The 20,255-nt window shown below is 41.7% G+C and overlaps 3 protein-coding genes across 5 annotated transcripts in view; all 3 read left to right on the top strand.

Moving 5' to 3' along the window:
* The window catches only part of GRIA4 (glutamate ionotropic receptor AMPA type subunit 4), a 388,414-nt gene that overhangs the window by 166,742 nt on the left and 201,417 nt on the right, over positions 1-20,255 (top strand). The gene's annotated exons all lie outside the window — the stretch shown is intronic.
* LOC118713022 (interferon lambda-3-like) lies at positions 7,760-8,768 on the top strand. Its single transcript, XM_036427373.2, has one exon. It carries the CDS (start codon positions 8,172-8,174, stop codon positions 8,766-8,768), a length of 597 nt encoding a protein of 198 aa, XP_036283266.1. The 5' UTR covers positions 7,760-8,171.
* Positions 16,469-17,774, top strand: LOC118712662 (interferon lambda-3-like). Its single transcript, XM_036426596.2, has one exon. The coding sequence runs from the start codon at positions 17,104-17,106 to the stop codon at positions 17,698-17,700; it is 597 nt and encodes a 198-aa protein (XP_036282489.1). The 5' UTR covers positions 16,469-17,103; the 3' UTR covers positions 17,701-17,774.

The following is a 20,255-nucleotide window of genomic DNA, read 5'->3' on the forward strand; positions in this document are numbered from 1 at the left end:
GTAAAAATTTTGCTACTAAATAATGAATACAATAAAATAAGTATTTATTACTTATCTCAACATTAATAAAGAAAACTAAATGGAAATCCAATATATTCTTATGATATATGTGTATATACATTAAGTATGTATATATATGAATACTTGAAGCACAGTTCATGATTCCATGAATGGGCATAGTCCAATTCGGTGTGCAGTTGGGGGAGAACAGGCCAGCAGCGGGGTTTTAGGGGGACTATTGGGGGTGAGCAGGCAGACAATGGGGAAAGTTGGGAAGTGATCAGGTCGGCTGAAGGAGAAATTTAGGGGTGAGAAGGCTGCTGGGGGACAATTTGGGGCAATCAGGCCAGCAAGGGAGGGCAGTTGGGGGCAAGAAAAGCTATCAGGGTGGGCAATTGATGGAGAGCAGGCCAGCAGGTAGAGTGGTTAGGGGCAATCAGGCAGGCAGGCAGGTGAAACAGATAGGAGCCAGCAGTCCCAGATTGGGATATGGATGTCCGACTGTCACTGAAGGATCCCATATTAGAGAGAGTGTAAGCTGGGTTGAGGGAAATCCGCCCCATGCACAAATTTTGTGCACCAGGCCACTGTTATGTGTATGTATATGTGTATATGTGTATATGTGTATATGTGTATATACATATATATGAGTAGATAACAGATAAGTGGTAAAGAGAGATATTTTTATAATCCAGATAGTATGTATCTGAATTTGAGGTTTACCACAAACCTCAGAAGAATTTTATGGTAATTCAGTGAGATAATTCATGTAAACTGTTTAGCAGAATGCCAGGCACATAGTGATACTCAACAGCATATACACCTCCAATATCACATGTACAACTCACACTCTCTCTGACACCAGACGGCTACATAAAATGTCCTTGGTTTTGAAAAGTATAAATGATTTTTTTGAAAACCACAAACCTTGCCCTAGCTGATTTGTCTCAGAGGAGAGAGCATCAGCTTGTGGATTGAAGGGTCCTGGTTCCATTCTGGTCAAAGGGCATATGCCTGGGTTGCAAGCAGAACCCCTTGTAGGGGGCATGCAGGAGGCTGCCATCAATGATTCTCTCTCATCATTGTGGTCTCTATGACTCTCTTCTTCTCTTTTCCTCTTTGAACTTAAAAAATATATTTTAAAAAAAGAAAAAAGAAAGAAAAAAACCAGAACCTTGAGAGCTATGGACTGTGAGAGGGCGGAGAACTGGCTGAGGGACCCCCACTACAGTGCATGAATTTTTATGCATCGAACCTCTAGTGTTATACATAAAAACCATGTCCTTAACTGCATTAAAGGTTTTTGTTATTGGAATAAAAATTATAGGTGATTTTAACTTTTATTTTTATTTTATTATTTAATTTATTTATTTAATTATTATCTGTGTACATATTTTACCATTGACCTCTTCCTTCCCATACATACCCACTCTCCCCAGAGTTTTGTGTCCATTGGTTGTACATATAAGCATATATACAAGTCCTTCTGTTGATCTCTTATCTCCCCCATATCACCTTCCCCACCCCACTGTTATTTGACAGTCTGCTTGTTGCTTTACTGTCTCTGTATCTATCTTTTGGTTCATCAGTTTATAATGTTCCTTATTATCCATAAATGAGTGAGGTCATGTGGTATTTCTCTTTCATTGACTGGCTTATTTCACTCACCATGATGTTCTGCAATTCCATCTTAGGTTGCTACAAATGATGAGAATTACTTCTTTTTTTATGGAAGCATAGTATTCCATTGTGTAGATATACCATGGTTTTTTGATCCAATCATCTGCTGAGGGGCACCTAGGCTGTTTCCAAATCCTAGATATTGTAGATTGTGCTGCTATGAACATAGGGGTGCATATATCCTTTCTGATTGGTGTTTCTAGTTTCTTGGGATGTATTCCTAGGAGTGGGATTACTGGATCAAATGGGAGTTCCATTTTCAGTTTTTTGAGGAAACTCCACACTGTTCTCCACAGTGGTTGCACCAGTCTGCATTCCCACCAGCAGTGCACGAGGGTTCCTTTTTCTCCACAACCTCGCCAACACTTGTCGTTTGTTGATTTGTTGATGTTGGCCATTATAACAGGTGTGAGATGGTACCGCATTGTTTTTATTTGATTTGCATCTCTCAGGTAATTGGTGACTTTAAGCATGTTTTCATATGCCACTTTGCCTTCCTTCTCTCTTCTTTTGAAAATATTCTATTTAGGTCCATCCATTGCCCATTTTTTAATTGGATCATTCCTTTTCCTTTTATTTGGTTGTATAAACTGTCTGTAGATGTTGGATATTAAACATTTATCAGTGATAACATTTGCAAATATGTTCTCCCATACAGTGGACTTTCTTGTTGTTTTGTTGATGGTTTCTTTTGCTTTACAGAAGCTGTTTATTTTGATGTATTCCCATTTGTTTATTTTCTCTTTAGCTTCCATTGCCCTAGGGGCAGTATCAGTGAAGAAGTTCTTTTGGCATATTTCTGAGATTTTGCTTCCTTTGGATGCCTCTAGTATTTTTATGGTTTCCCGTCTTATGTTTAAGTCCTGTATCCATTTTGAGTTTCTTTTTGTGTATGGTGTAAGTTGGTGATCTAGTTTCATTCTTTTGCATGTATCTGTCCAATTTTCCCAACACCGTTTATTGAAGAGATTGTCTTGATTCCATTATATATTTGTGCCTCCTCTGTCAAGTATTAATTTAGCATAATGATTTGGGTTGATATCTGGGTTCTCTATTCTATTCCATTGATCTATATATTTTTAACTTTTTTCGTAATATTTATTTTTATTTTACAGTTGTTCTTCAGTGAATATATTGCCTTTATTATGAGAATAAATAATTTTTCAAAGAAAGAGAAGTGGTACATAATAAATTTAAGACAATATTCTTTCAAAGTACAAGCTTTTTAAAATGGCCACTTAGTTATATGCTTCAATTAGTCTGAAGGTTTTACTTACATGAAATAATCTATGAAATAACCCAATTATTGCAATCAAATGAGGACTAGAGTTGTTCACTCACCATGAAGGTGAAACATTCTATTTTATATGTGTATATCTTGCCTTATATTCTCATATTTTATATAAAGAAAGGCTATATTTATGTGATATAATTTTTAGTCAGCGAGTATTCAAAAAATTCTTCAAAGTTTTTTTAATGAAGCCCAAAATAGCACATTATTCAAGAAATAAATATTAAAAAAATTAATGGTTCAAATAACATTGCACTGAAGAATAAGTTCTTGGATTCGAAGGAGGGGAGGGCCTAAAATGTTAATGCTTGAGAGCCCATTCTATATATTAACATGGCAGTAATTCATTTCATTTGTTTTAATCAAAGGGAAAATGCTGTACATGATTCCAAAAGTCTCCGTTTTTCTAACTCTTCACTAGAAAGTAACAGAAAACTACTGCAGTTAGCATAAATGGGGTTTCTAGGTCCCAAGGAGCAGAATACAGAGAGAATTTAGGAAGGGAAAGGAATCGGGAAGTGAAATCCACCAGGCTGGGTTGGATTCTAGTCTGCTTCATTCATGTTTTTCTACATAGTTCCTTGGATTTCAAAGGCAAGTCAAAGACAGTTGATCCAGCCCTAGGTGGTTTTGCTTGGTGGATACAGCGTAGGCCTGTGGACTGAATGGTCCCAGGTTCGATTTCGGTCAAGGGCATGTACCTTGGTTATGGGCACATCCCCATTAGGGAGGTGTGCAGGACGCATCTGATCAATGTTTCTCTCCTGTCGATGTTTCTGAATCTCTATCCCTCTCCCTTCCTCTCTGTAAAAAATCAATAATATATTAAAAGAAAAAAAAAAAGAAAGAAAGCAAAGAAAAGATAGTTACTCCACAGACTAAGCCAAAGGGAAATAAGTTTTGTCCTCTCAGTTTTCATTCAAAATTTCTAGTTCCCTTTTACATGAAAATCCCATCAGTGTTGCAATGAAAGAAAGAAAAATGGAAACCTGAAAAAGTTATCAGTAAAATGATGCTACAACTGCATGAAAGAAAGTCATTTTTCCATTGAATTGTGACTGGTGGGTGATGAAAAGTGGTTTTATTTTGAGAATTCCAAATGCACAAAATCATGAGTTCATCTAGGTCAACCATCAACATCAACTACAACGCCAACTTGCTTTGGAAAGAAGGCAGTGCTCTTCCTTTGGTGGGATCAGGAAAGTGTGGTGAATTATGAGCTTCTAAAACCAGAAATTTGACACATGTTTTGACTGTGAAACTACGAAAATAGAACAGAAGACACAGCAAAGTAATTTTGCTTCATGTTGATGCTCCGTCACACACTTCAAAACCAGTCTAACATGCCATAAAAGATCTTGCCTAGGAAGTATTAACTCACTTGCTGTATTCATCAGACCATGCTTCTTCACATTACCACTTGTTCCCATTGATGGCACACACACTTTCTGCACAGCCCTTCAAAACACATGAAGAAGTGGAAAATTGGGTCTCTGAATGGTTTGCCTTAAACAAGAAAAGTTCTATTGGGATGGTACCCACAAATTAACCGAAAGATGGGGAAATGTGCAGCTACCAATGGACATTACTTTGAATAAAGCACTTTTGATGTTTCTTTTGAAATTATCCTATTTCTTTTATCACAAAATCCACATTATTAACAAATATATGATCATAGTAAGCTTTCCATAGAAGAATAATATTCACATTTTTATGCAATACCACCAATTTATGGATTACGCCTTTCAATTCTTCAGCACGTTTGTGAAAGCTATAGAATGTCTGCTTTCGATGGGTCCTCATCTGACTCAAGGAATTGCTTAGAAGAGTAAAAGTGTTCCAGTAATGACATTCGAGAGCATTGGCTAGTTCTCAAAGAGATGAGTGCCTCTCATCTGCCCTGTTACAGGGTCTCCTGTTGTGTGGTGGTCTCTTTTGCTTTAAAAGCCTTTCAGCTTTTATTATCCACAATTTCATTATTGGGAATATGCACTTTACTATCAGAAACAGGGGGGAAAAGGCCCAAACACATAGGATCTATACCAATAATATAGGAATATGCAAATTGTCTGGGACACCATTACAGTAACAGTAACAATCAAACAGAAGACTGTGTGAGGCAACAAGGCTGGCAGGGGGGTTGGTGAGGGATGACCAAATGACTGAACAACAGGCTGCATGGGGCGACCAGGCTGCCATGGGACAGTTGGGGGCAATCAGACGAGTTAGGTGCAAAGTAAGGGGCAACCAGAGAGGCAGAGTGTTAGACAGTGAAGGCTGAACAGGCCAGCAGGGGGGCAGTTAGGGGCAACCTGGTTGGCAGGGTGGCAGTTAGGGACAATCATGCAGGCAGGCAGGTGGGCTGTTAGGAGGCAACAGTGTTGGTGTGTGATAGGGATGTCCTATTGCCGGTTTAGGCCCGATTTCCAGGATAGGGACTAACCAGCAATCAGACACTCACCATGGCCCCTTTCATCATTATTGTTTCCTTGGAACTGCTGCGGGGCTAGGTTAAAACCTGCAAAACTATCCCATAATGATCCTCTTACTGTAGAAGGGCATCTTAGCTGCGAATCACTTGGTTCTAACATGGCCTTTATTCATACAAATTTACTACAGTTTCTTTGTTTTACCGTAGTGACAGTCTACACTTTGTTTTTATCAGAAATGAATTTTCTAGTAAAGCAAATTGTATACCTTTGTCTTTTTTTCTGAATTTCAAGGTTAATTTTATTTTATATTGGTGATTATTTAGTTGTTCATGTAAAGTAAAAGTTAATGCCACTCTGTAGAATTAGTTTATTCCCCAGCTCTGGCCAGTGTCACTCAATGGTTAGAGTGTGGATCCACACACCAAAGGACACCAATCTGATTCTAGGTCAAGGGCACATACATGGGTTGCATATTCAATTATGGCCCAAGTTGGGGTACGTGCAGAAGGAAACCAATGGATGGATATCTTTCCCAATGATGTTTCTCTCTCTCTCTCTCTCTCTCCCTCTCTCTCTCTCTCTCTCCCTCCCTCTCTCTCTCTCTCTCTCTCTCTCTCTCTCTCTCTCTCCCCCCTCTCTCCCTCTCTCTCTCTCTTTCCCTCCATCCCACCCCTCACTTTCACTTTCTCTAAATATCAATGGGGAAAATCTCTTCTTGTGAGGATTAAGAAAAAACAAAAAAGAAAAAAGAAAAACTCATTTTAAATCCTAGAAACAAAAAAAATTAAATTTCCCAATGATATTATTTCCCTTTATAATAGGTTTATTTAACTCATATTTCTTTTATGTATCTTTCTCTCTGTTAATATTGTTTTATTTAATTTCCATTCTTTTTTTTTCTTTTTTTGCTTAATCCTTTCACTTTTGGGCACTGTTCTTTTAAAAATCACTTATAATAACATCAAAAATCAGACGAGCAACAATACACAGTGTAACTCCAGCTTACTTTAAAGTTCTAGTGAACTCAAAGGCAAATCATATCCAGGTAACCTAGAAAGAATGATGATAAAAAGTACACTCTTGTTAATATGTGTGTGTGTGTGTGTGTGTATATATATATATATATATATATATATATATATATATATATAACATCTTTTACTTTAGCTGCTCAAATGACTCCAGGCCCCGCCCTTCACAGGCTGGCCTTTTTGAACCTGGGGCCTCCCCTAGTGGCAGGTGTGTTTTCACTTTTCCTACATCAGCCAGGATTGCCCCTCTGTCCAATAATATATAATAAATCATATATATGGTGATAACAGTACATATCTATGTAGATTATAGAAATTACCTTCTATAATTAGGTAATAAGAAGTGTATCTCTGTCTGAATTCTCTTATCAGTTCCTGTATCCATAACCCTTGACCTGTAAAGTCTATACTTATGCTCCTCAGGGAAATTCTTCTGGCCTATGCTTCATTACCTCAACAGCACTCTAGATATTTGCTAATTAATCTCACAAATTAATCAGGAACTGGGTAATGGGAGGGTTACAGAAGCAGGGGGAATGTGACATCACTAATACTCTCAACAATAAAGATTTTTTTTTTTTAAGTAATTTAAAAAATGTTAGAAAAAAGATTAAAAAGTTCTGTCCTATCGGATTTGGTCTGCAGACTGAAGATTCCCAGATTTGATTCTGGTCAAGGACACAGGTCCAGAGTGCAGGCTGGATAACCGGTAGGTGGCATGCAGGACGCAGCCAATCAATGATTCTCTCTCACCATTGATGTCTCCCTCCCTCTCCCTTCCTCTCTGAAATCAAATTCTTTAACTAAAAGTATCTAACAAGTTTTGTTTAATGGGATTTGTTTTCAATGCTAGTCCTGGCATGTTGAGCAGTGCCTAATGCCTAGTAGGTAGGCCTGGAGAGGTGAGTTATACTTCATGAATGAATGAAGGCATTTGTCACCCTCTGGGCATGATCCCTGGAAGTCCTGGGCTTACACCTCAATTCCCAGCAGAGACTCCTATTGCTGCATCTGGACAATTAAAGATGTTTGTCAAGTTGCCCGCCTCCCCTTCTTTTTTCTTCCTGCTGAGTGGGGAAGAGAGGAAGAGCTGGTCTCCTCTCTTCATTACAGGCTGCTCTGCCTTTCTGACTCTCTCCCACCCCCAGCAGCCTTCTGCCTTCCTCTTCTCCCCTCCCCTGACAGCCTCCCTCTTGGAGGTTCCAGGTTCTTTGTGGCAACCTCCCTAGAGGTGCCTTTCTCCTCCTCTCCCTGCCCTGGGGTATCCCACACAAAGGCAGGTCTCTATGTCCCCTACCCAGCAAGGCTCTGTGACCTCCCTCTATGGGGCTGGGGCTGCCCTTGTCTGCGAATCCTGGCATGACCTCACCTTCTGCAGGTGAATCAGAGTCTGTATCAGTTTCTCTTTCGCTTTAGCTGCTCAACTGGCTCCAGGCCCCGCCCTGCACAGGCTGGCCTTTCCCAGCCTGGGGCCTCCCCTAGTGGCAGGTGTGTTTTCACTTTTCCTACATCAGCTGGGATTGCCCCTCTGTCCAAGCTAAAAGCTGCACCATGGAGCCCATGTCAGCAGAGCTGCAAGTTCAGACATACAGACAGAACAGCAGCCTGAGACACAGAAGAGGAGACTGAGACCAGAGACACCAAACAAGGCTGGTGACTCCCAGGTGGCAGTCTCTGCGTGGACACGTGGACGCCCATCTGCTGACAGAGACCAGAGAGCAGAGGCCAGAGACCAGGATGAAGCCTGACTGGGCTGTGTGGTGCACGCTGGTGCTGATGCTGATGGCCGCGGTGCTGAGCAGGACAGGAGCAGTTCCTGCCCCTCCGCCCCCCAGGACCCACCTGGGTGCCAGGGGCTGCCACATGGACCAGTTCAAGTCTCTGTCCCCACAAGAGATGAAGGCCTTCAAGAGGGCCAAGGACGCCCTGGAAGAGTCCCTCCAGCTCAAGAACTGGCACTGCAGCTCCCGCTCACTCCTCAGGCCCCGGGACCTGAGGCAGCTGCAGGAGTGGGAGCGCCCTGTGGCCTTGGAGGCTGAACTGGCCCTGACACTGAAGGTCCTGGGGACAGTGACGAACTCGACCCTGGGAGACATCCTGGACCAACCCCTCCACACACTGCAGTACATCCACTCCCAGCTTCAGGCCTGTGTCCCAGCTCAGGCCCCAGCAGGCCCCAGGGCCCTGGGCCACCTCAACCAGTGGCTGCATCGCCTGTGGGAGGCAGAGCAGAAGGAATCCCAGGACTGCCTTGAAGCCTTTGTCACATCCAACCTCTTCCGCCTCCTCAACCAGGACCTGAAATGTGTCGCTGCAGGACACCTGTGTTCCTGACCTTGAGACCTGGCAGCCACCTGTGCCCTCATCATGGATTTTATTTATGCATGCTCCATTTTTTAATTTATTGTCACCCAACCGCTATTTATACATTTATATATTTATGTGTGTGACTTGTCAAACTCAGACCCGACAAAATATTTATTTTTTTTACTTTTGTAAAAATTTTGCTACTAAATAATGAATACAATAAAATAAGTATTTATTAACTTATCTTAACATTAATAAAGAAAAATAAATGGGAAATCCAATATATTCTTGTGATATATGTGTATATACACTAAGTATGTATATATATGAATACTAGAAGCACAGTTCATGATTCCATGAATGGGCATAGTCCAATTCGGTGTGCAGTTGGGGGAGAACAGGCCAGCAGCGGGGTTAGGGGGACTATTGGGGGTGAGCAGGCAGACAATGGGGAAAGTTGGGAAGTGATCAGGTCGGCTGAAGGAGAAATTTAGGGGTGAGAAGGCTGCTGGGGGACAATTTGGGGCAATCAGGCCAGCCAGGGAGGGCAGTTGGGGGCAAGAAAACTAGCAGGGTGGGCAATTGATGGAGAACAGGCCAGCAGGTAGAGTGGTTAGGGGCAATCAGGCAGGCAGGCAGGTGAACAGATAGGAGCCAGCAGTCCCAGATTGGGATATGGATGTCCGACTGTCCCTGAAGGATCCCATATTAGAGAGAGTGTAAGCTGGGTTGAGGGACATCCGCCCCATGCACAAATTTTGTGCACCAGGCCACTGTTATGTGTATGTATATATGTATATATGTATACGTGTATATGTGTATATGTGTATATACATATATATGAGTAGATAACAGATAAGTGGTAAAGAGACATATTTTTTTGAATTAGATAGTATGTATCTGAATTTGAGGTTTACCACAAACCTCAGAAGAATTTTATGGTAATTCAGTGAGATAATTCATGTAAACTGTTTAGCAGAATGCCAGGCACATAGTGATACTCAACAGCATATACACCTCCAATATCAACATGTACACCTCACACTCTCTCTGACACCAGACGGCTACATAAAATGTCCTTGGTTTTGGAAAGTATAAATGATTTTTTTGAAAACCCAGAACCTTGCCCTAGCTGATTTGTCTCAGAGGAGAGAGCATCAGCTTGTGGATTGAAGGGTCCTGGTTCCATTCTGGTCAAAGGGCATATGCCTGGGTTGCAAGCAGAACCCCCTGTAGGGGGCATGCAGGAGGCAGCCATCAATAATTCTCTATCATCATTGTGGTTTCTATGACTCTCTTCTTCTCTTTTCCTCTTTGAAATTAAAAAATATATTTTTAAAGAAAGAAAAAACCCAGAACCTTGAGAGCTATGGACTGTGAGAGGGCGGAGAACTGGCTGAGGGACCCCCACTACAGTGCATGAATTTTTATGCATCGAACCTCTAGTGTTATATATAAAAACCATGTCCTTAACTGCATTAAAGGTTTTTGTTATTGGAATAAAAATTATAGGTGATTTTAACTTTTATTTTTATTTTATTATTTAATTTATTTATTTAATTATTATCTGTGTACATATTTTACCATTGACCTCTTCCTTCCCATACATACCCACTCTCCCCAGAGTTTTGTGTCCATTGGTTGTACATATAAGCATATATACAAGTCCTTCTGTTGATCTCTTATCTCCCCCATATCACCTTCCCCACCCCACTGTTATTTTACAGTCTGCTTGTTGCTTTACTGTTTCTGTATCTATCTTTTGGTTCATCAGTTTATAATATTCCTTATTATCCATAAAAGAGTGAGGTCATGTGGTATTTCTCTTTCATTGACTGGCTTATTTCACTCACCATGATGTTCTGCAATTCCATCTTAGGTTGCTGCAAATGATGAGAATTACTTCTTTTTTATGGCAGCATAGTATTGCATTGTGTAGATATACCATGGTTTTTTGATCCAATCATCTGCTGAGGGGCACCTAGGCTGTTTCCAAATCCTAGATATTGTAGATTGTGCTGCTATGAACATAGGGGTGCATATATCCTTTCTGATTGATGTTTCTAGTTTCTTGGGATATAATCCTAGGAGTGGTATTACTGGGTCAAATGGGAGTTCCATTTTCAGTTTTTTGAGGAAACTCCACACTGTTCTCCACAGTGGTTGCACCATTCTGCATTCCCACCAGCAGTGCACGAGGGTTCCTTTTTCTCCGCAACCTCGCTAACACCTGTCGTTTGTTGATTTGTTGATGTTGGCCATTATGACACGTGTGAGATGGTACCACATTGTTTTTTTTTATTTGCATCTCTCAGGTAATTGGTGACTTTGAGCATGTTTTCACATGCCACTTGGCCTTCCTTCTCTCTTCTTTTGAAAATATTCTATTTAGGTCCATCCATTGCCCATTTTTTAATTGGATCATTCCTTTTCCTTTTATTTAGTTGTATAAGCTGTCTGTAGATGTTGGAGATTAAACATTTATCAGTGATAACATTTGCAAATGTTCTCCCATACAGTGGACTTTCTTGTTGTTTTGTTGATGGTTTCTTTTGCTTTACAGAAGCTGTTTATTTTGATGTAATCCCATTTGTTTATTTTCTCTTTAGCTTCCATTGCCCTAGGGGCAGTATCAGTGAAGAAGTTCTTTTGGCATATTTCTGAGATTTTGCTTCCTTTGGATGCCTCTAGTATTTTTATGGTTTCCCGTCTTATGTTTAAGTCCTGTATCCATTTTGAGTTTCTTTTTGTGTATGGTGTAAGTTGGTGATCTAGTTTCATTCTTTTGCATGTATCTGTCCAATTTTCCCAACACCATTTATTGAAGAGATTGTCTTGATTCCATTATATATTTGTGCCTCCTTTGTCAAGTATTAATTTAGCATAATGATTTGGGTTGATATCTGGGTTCTCTATTCTATTCCATTGATCTATATAATTTTAACTTTTTTCGTAATATTTATTTTTATTTTACAGTTGTTCCTCAGTTAATATATTGCCTTTATTATAAGAATAAATTATTTTTCAAAGAAAGAGAAGTGGTACATAATAAATTTAAGACAATATTCTTTCAAAGTACAAGCTTTTTAAAATGGCCACTTAGTTATATGCTTCAATTAGTCTGAAGGTTTTACTTACATGAAATAATCTATGAAATAACCCAATTATTGCAATCAAATGAGGACTAGAGTTGTTCACTCACCATGAAGGTGAAACATTCTATTTTATATGTGTATATCTTGCCTTATATTCTCATATTTTATATAAAGAAAGGCTATATTTATGTGATATAATTTTTAGTCAGCGAGTATTCAAAAAATTCTTCAAAGTTTTTTTAATGAAGCCCAAAATAGCACATTATTCAAGGAATAAATGTTAAAAAAAATTAATGGTTCAAATAACATTGCACTGAAGAATAAGTTCTTGGATTCGAAGGAGGGGAGGGCCTAAAATGTTAATGCTTGAGAGCCCATTCTATATATTAACATGGCAGTAATTCATTTCATTTGTTTTAATCAAAGGGAAAATGCTGTACATGATTCCAAAAGTGTCCATTTTTCTAACTCTTCACTAGAAAGTAACAGAAAACTACTGCAGTTAGCATAAATGGGGTTTCTAGGTCCCAAGGAGCAGAATACAGAGAGAATTTAGGAAGGGAAAGGAATCGTGAAGTGAAATCCACCAGGCTGGGCTGGATTCTAGTCTGCTTCATTCATGTTTTTCTACATAGTTCCTTGGATTTCAAAGGCAAGTCAAAGACAGTTGATCCAGCCCTAGGTGGTTTTGCTTGGTGGATACAGCGTAGGCCTGTGGACTGAATGGTCCCAGGTTCGATTCCTGTCAAGGGCATGTACCTTGGTTGTGGGCACATCCCCATTAGAGAGGTGTGCAGGACGCATCTGATCAATGTTTCTCTCCTGTCGATGTTTCTGAATCTCTATCCCTCTCCCTTCCTCTCTGTAAAAAATCAATAATATATTAAAAGAAAAAAAAAAAAGAAAGAAAGCAAAGCAAAGATAGTTACTCCACAGACTAAGCCAAAGGGAAATAAGTTTTGTCCTCTCAGTTTTCATTCAACATTTCTAGTTCCCTTTAACATGAAAATCCCATCAGTGTTGCAATGAAAGAAAGAAAAATGGAAACCTGAAAAAGTTATCAGTAAAATGATGCTACAACTGCACGAAAGAAAGTCATTTTTCCATCGAATTGTGACTGGTGGGTGATGAAAAGTGGTTTTATTTTGAGAATTCCAAATGCACAAAATCATGAGTTCATCTAGGTCAACCATCAACATCAACTACAAGGCCAACTTGCTTTGGAAAGAAGGCAGTGCTCTTCCTTTGGTGGGATCAGGAAAGTGTGGTGAATTATGAGCTTCTAAAACCAGAAATTTGACACATGTTTTGACTGTGAAACTACGAAAATGGAACAGAAGACACAGCAAAGTAATTTTGCTTCATGTTGATGCTCCGTCACACACTTCAAAACCAGTCTAACATGCCATAAAAGATCTTGCCTAGGAAGTATTAACTCACTTGCTGTATTCACCAGACCATGCTTCTTCACATTACCACTTGTTCCCATTGATGGCACACACACTTTCTGCACAGCCCTTCAAAACACATGAAGAAGTGGAAAATTGGGTCTCTGAATGGTTTGCCTTAAACAAGAAAAGTTCTATTGGGATGGTACCCACAAATTAACTGAAAGATGGGGAAATGTGCAGCTACCAATGGACATTACTTTGAATAAAGCACTTTTGATGTTTCTTTTGAAATTATCCTATTTCTTTTATCACAAAATCCACATTATTAACCAATATATGATCATAGTAAGCTTTCCATAGAAGAATAATATTCACATTTGTATGCAATACCTCCAATTTATGGATTACGCCTTTCAATTCTTCAGCACGTTTGTGAAAGCTATAGAATGTCTGCTTTCGATGGGTCCTCATCTGACTCAAGGAATTGCTTAGAAGAGTAAAAGTGTTCCAGTAATGACATTCGAGAGCATTGGCTAGTTCTCAAAGAGATGAGTGCCTCTCATCTGCCCTGTTACAGGGTCTCCTGTTGTGTGGTGGTCTCTTTTGCTTTAAAAGCCTTTCAGCTTTTATTATCCACAGTTTTTTTATTAGGAATATGCACTTTACTATCAGAAACAGGGGGAAAAAGGCCCAAACACATAGGATCTATACCAATAATATAGGAATATGCAAATTGTCTGGGACACCATTACAGTAACAGTAACAATCAAACAGAAGACTGTGTGAGGCAACAAGGCTGGCATGGGGGTTGGTGAGGGATGACCAAATGACTGAACAACAGGCTGCATGGGGCGACCAGGCTGCCATGGGACAGTTGGGGGCAATCAGACGAGTTAGGTGCAAAGTAAGGGGCAACCAGAGAGGCAGAGTGTTAGACAGTGAAGGCTGAACAGGCCAGCAGGGGGGCAGTTAGGGGCAACCTGGTTGGCAGGGTGGCAGTTAGGGACAATCATGCAGGCAGGCAGGTGGGCTGTTAGGAGGCAACAGTGTTGGTTTGTGATAGGGAAGTCCTATTGCCGGTTTAGGCCCGATTTCCAGGATAGGGACTAACCAGCAATCAGACACTCACCATGGCCCCTTTCATCATTATTGTTTCCTTGGAACTGCTGCGGGGCTAGGTTAAAACCTGCAAAACTATCCCATAATGATCCTCTTACTGTAGAAGGGCATCTTAGCTGTGAATCACTTGGTTCTAACATGGCCTTTATTCATACAAATTTACTACAGTTTCTTTGTTTTACCGTAGTGACAGTCTACATTTTGTTTTTATCAGAAATGAATTTTCTAGTAAAGCAAATTGTATACCTTTGTCTTTTTTTCTGAATTTCAAGGTTAATTTTATTTTATATTGGTGATTATTTAGTTGTTCATGTAAAGTAAAAGTTAATGCCACTCTGTAGAATTAGTTTATTCCCCAGCTCTGGCCAGTGTCACTCAATGGTTAGAGTGTGGATCCACACACCAAAGGACACCAATCTGATTCTAGGTCAAGGGCACATACATGGGTTGCATATTCAATCATGGCCCAAGTTGGGGTACATGCAGAAGGAAACCAATGGATGGATATCTTTCCCAATGATGTTTCTCTCTCTCTCTCCCTCTCTCCCTCTCTCCCTCTCTCTCTCCCTCTCTCCCTCTCTCTCTCTCTCTCTCTCTCTCTCTCTCTCTCTCTCTCTCTTTTTCCCTGTTCCCCCGCTCTCCCTCTCTCTCTCTCTTTCCCTCCATCCCACCCCTCACTTTCACTTTCTCTAAATATCAATGGGGAAAATCTCTTCTTGTGAGGATTAAGAAAAAACAAAAAAGAAAAAAGAAAAACTCATTTTAAATCCTAGAAACAAAAAAAATTAAATTTCCCAATGATATTATTTCCCTTTATAATAGGTTTATTTAACTCATATTTCTTTTATGTATCTTTCTCTCTGTTAATATTGTTTTATTTAATTTCCATTCTTTTTTTTTCTTTTTTTGCTTAATCCTTTCACCTTTGGGCACTGTTCTTTTAAAAATCACTTATAATAACATCAAGAATCAGACGAGCAACAATACACAGTGTAACTCCAGCTTACTTTAAAGTTCTAGTGAACTCAAAGGCAAATCATATCCAGGTAACCTAGAAAGAATGATGATAAAAAGTACACTCTTGTTAATATGTATGTGTGTGTGAGTATATATATATATATATATATATATATATATATATATAACATCTTTTACTTTAGCTGCTCAAATGACTCCAGGCCCCGCCCTTCACAGGCTGGCCTTTTCGAACCTGGGGCCTCCCCTAGTGGCAGGTGTGTTTTCACTTTTCCTACATCAGCCAGGATTGCCCCTCTGTCCAATAATATATAATAAATCATATATATGGTGATAACAGTACATATCTATGTAGATTATAGAAATTACCTTCTATAATTAGGTAATAAGAAGTGTATCTCTGTCTGAATTCTCTTATCAGTTCCTGTATCCATAACCCTTGTCCTGTAAAGTCTATACTTATGCTCCTCAGGGAAATTCTTCTGGCCTATGCTTCATTACCTCAACAGCACTCTAGATATTTGCTAATTAATCTCACAAATTAATCAGGAACTGGGTAATGGGAGGGTTACAGAAGCAGGGGGAATGTGACATCACTAATACTCTCATCAATAAAGATTTTTTTTTTTTAAGTAATTTAAAAAATGTTAGAAAAAAGATAAATAAGTTCTGTCCTATCGGATTTGGTCTGCAGACTGAAGATTCCCAGATTTGATTCTGGTCAAGGACACAGGTCCAGAGTGCAGGCTGGATAACCGGTAGGTGGCATGCAGGACGCAGCCAATCAATGATTCTCTCTCACCATTGATGTCTCCCTCCCTCTCCCTTCCTCTCTGAAATCAAATTCTTTAACTAAAAGTATCTAACAAGTTTTGTTTAATGGGATTTGTTTTCAATGCTAGTCCTGGCATGTTGAGCAGTGCCTAATGCCTAGTAGGTAGGCCTGGAGAGGTGAGTTATACTTCATGAATGAATGAAGGCATTTGTCACCCTCTGGGCATGATCCCTGGAAGTCCTGGGCTTACACCTCAATTCTCAGCAGAGCCTCTTTTTCCTGCATCTGGACAATTAAAGATGTTTGTCAAGTTGCCCGCCTCCCCTTCTTTTTTCTTCCTGCTGAGTGGGGAAGAGAGGAAGAGCTGGTCTCCTCTCTTCATTACAGGCTGCTCTGCCTTTCTGACTCTCTCCCACCCCCAGCAGCCTTCTGCCTTCCTCTTCTCCCCTCCCCTGACAGCCTCCCTCTTGGTGGTTCCAGGTTCTTTGTGGCAACCCCCCTAGAGGTGCCTTTCTCCTCCTCTCCCTGCCCTGGGGTATCCCACACAAAGGCAGGTCTCTATGTCCCCTACCCAGCAGGGCTCTGTGACCTCCCTCTGTGGGGCTGGGGCTGCCCTTGTCTGCGAATCCTGGCATGACCTCACCTTCTGCAGGTGAATCAGAGTCTGTATCAGTTTCTCTTTCGCTTTAGCTGCTCAACTGGCTCCAGGCCCGGCCCTGCACAGGCCTTTCCCAGCCTGGGGCCTCCCCTAGTGGCAGGTGTGTTTTCACTTTTCCTACATCAGCTGGGATTGCCCCTCTGTCCAAGCTAAAAGCTGCACCATGGAGCCCATGTCAGCAGAGCTGCAAGTTCAGACATACAGACAGAACAGCAGCCTGAGACACAGAAGAGGAGACTGAGACCAGAGACACCAAACAAGGCTGGTGACACCCAGGTGACAGCCTCTCTGTGGACACTTGGACGCCCATCTGCTGACAGAGACCAGAGAGCAGAGGCCAGAGACCAGGATGAAGCCTGACTGGGCTGTGTGGTGCACGCTGGTGCTGATGCTGATGGCCGCGGTGCTGAGCAGGACAAGAGCAGTTCCTGCCCCTCCGCCCCCCAGGACCCACCTGGGTGCCAGGGGCTGCCACATGGACCAGTTCAAGTCTCTGTCCCCACAAGAGATGAAGGCCTTCAAGAGGGCCAAGGACGCCCTGGAAGAGTCCCTCCAGCTCAAGAACTGGCACTGCAGCTCCCGCTCACTCCTCAGGCCCCGGGACCTGAGGCAGCTGCAGGTGTGGGAGCGCCCTGTGGCCTTGGAGGCTGAGCTGGCCCTGACACTGAAGGTCCTGGGGACCGTGACCAACTTGACCCCGGGGGACATCCTGGACCAGCCCCTCCTCACACTGCAGCACATCCACTCCCAGCTTCAGGCCTGTGTCCCAGCTCAGGCCCCAGCTGGCCCCAGGCCCCGGGGCCACCTCCACCAATGGCTGCATCGCCTGCAGGAAGCAGAGAAGAAGGAATCCCAGGACTGCCTTGAAGCCTTTGTCACATCCAACCTCTTCCGCCTCCTCACCCAGGACCTGAAATGTGTCGCTGCAGGAGACCTGTGTGCCTGACCTTGAGGCCTGGCAGCCACCTGTGCCCTCATCATGGATTTTATTTATGCATGCCCCCTTTTTTAATTTATTGTCACCCAACCACTATTTATATATTTATATATTTATGTGTGTGACTTGTCCACCTCAGACCTGACAAAATATTTATTTTTCTACTTTTGTAAAAATGTTGCTAATGAATATCGAATACAAAAAAAAATAAGCATTTGTCAACTTTTCTCAACATTAATAAAGAAAAATAAATTGGAAATCTAGTATATTCTTGCGATATATGTATATTGAAGATGTATATGTATGTGTGTGTGTGTATATATATATATATATATATATATATATATATATATATATATATATGTATACTAAAGGCCTGGTGCACAAATTTGTGCATAGGTTGGGTCTTCCAGGGTAGCCTGGGTGGATCAGGTCTCAGCTCATGCCTTCAGCCTCGCAGCCCTGTAGCCCTGCTTGGTACCCTGCCATGGCCTGGCACTGCCTTCTCACCTGCTCACCATCCTGCCTGTGGAGTGATGGATCGGGGCCAGGTCCCCCACCAGGATCCCTCATGCCTGAGAGCTGGGTGGCAGCCCCAGCCCCACCACCACTGACTGCCATCCTTGAGGCGATAAGCAGGGTAATCAGGCCTCCTGTTCCCACCCATCTTGATCTGGTGCCACCCACTCACCTGCCCCACCATCCCCGCTGCTAACCCGCTCTCATCGGGGCCAGCAGCCTCCACTGCTTCCCTCTACCAGTACCCTGTTGCTGATGCCTGCCATGTTCCACATCGCCCCCTGTGGTCAGTGCACATCATAGCAAGTGGTTGCACTCCAGGTCGAATGATCACCCAAGGGGACAATTTGAATATTAGACTTTTATTATGTAGGATATGTATATATGTATATCAATTCTAATTAAAGGGTAATATGTTAATTACCCTCCAGGAGACTTTTCAGGAGTCCTTCCAGACCTCCTTCCATATAAAGCCATGGTGGCGGGGCCAAGGCAGAGGCAGTTAGGGGCAATCAGGCCAGGACAGGAAGGCAGTTGGGGGTGATCAGGTTGGCAGGGGGTCTAGCTGGGGTGAGCAGGCGAATGTGGGGGGCACTTGGGGCAAGCAGGAAGGTCGTAGGGGGCAGTTGGGAGTGATTAGGCCAGCAGAGGGAGGCAGTAGGGGTGGAATAAGCTGGTGGGAGACGTTAGGGCCAGTGAGGGGGGACTGTTGGGGGAAAGAAGGCCAGCAGGGTGGGCAATTGGGGAGAGCAGGCTGGAAGGCAGAGTGTTTAGGAGTGATCAGGCAGGCATGCAGGTGAGCAGTTAGGAGCCAGCAGTCCCAGATTGTGAGAAGGATGTCTCCTGAAGGATCCAGATTGGAGAGGGTGCAGGCCAGTCTGAGGAACACCCACCCCATGCATGAATTTGTGCACTGGGACACTAGTATGTATATGTGTATATTCATATATGTGTGTATGTGTATATACATATATATGAGAAGGTAACTGATAGATGGTAAAGAGATTTTTAAACCAGATAGCATATATCTGAATTTGAGGTCTACCACTAACCTCAGAAATATTTTATGGAAATTCAGTGAGTTAATTCATGTAAACTGTTTAGCAGAATGCCAGGCATATAGTAATGCTCACCAATATATACACCTCAGATGTCAACAAGACTCTCTATGGTACCAGAAGGCTACATAAAATATCCTTGGTTTTGGAAAGTCAAAATGATTTTTTAAGAAACCCAGAACCTTGCCCTGGCTGGTTTGGCTAGTGGATAGAGCATCAGCCTGAAGATTGAAGGGCACTGGGTTTGATTCTGGTCAAAGGGCACGTGCCCGTGTTGCATGGTCAACCTCCAGTAGGGGGCATGCAGGAGGCAGCCAATATATGATTCTCTTTCATCATTGGTGTTTCCATCTCTCTCTTCCTTTCTTTTCCTCTCCGAAATCAATGAAAACATATTTTTTTTAAAAAACAAACCACCACCACCACCACCACAACAACAACAAAAACAGAAGCTTGAGAATTTCCTGGCTCCTGCATTCCACATGCCATCCTTTCTCCACCATGGTAGACAGCCAGATGTGAAACTCCATTCTGACAAAATACTTGTGAACAGACATCACTTAAATGGTTGGGGTCATGCAGAGAGGTAATATGGAGCACCACTGGTTTAAAACAATAATTACTGCCCCTTCTCCTACAAAGTGACTCTAATCTCAAATCATATGTTGGACATATCTATACCAATATTTTCTACTACCAACAGTTTAGCAAGGGGTTGTCTTGGCCTTTCATTCCCATGGTACTCTGTCTCATCAGGGCAAAACAGTTGGAGTCTTTAGTGCCAGCCAACACTGAGCATGTAAACACACACAGACACACACACTCACACACACATAAGCTCACCCTACAGCACGTTATACATAAAAATCATGTCCTCAACATCATTAAAGGTGTTTGTTTTTGAAATTAAAATTATAGGTGATTTTAACTTTTTTCTTAATAGTAATCTTTATTTTACAATTGTTCTTCAGTGAATATAGATTGCCT

This window comes from Pipistrellus kuhlii, unplaced genomic scaffold, assembly GCF_014108245.1.
Source record: "Pipistrellus kuhlii isolate mPipKuh1 unplaced genomic scaffold, mPipKuh1.p scaffold_m20_p_9, whole genome shotgun sequence".
NCBI lineage: Eukaryota > Metazoa > Chordata > Mammalia > Chiroptera > Vespertilionidae > Pipistrellus > Pipistrellus kuhlii.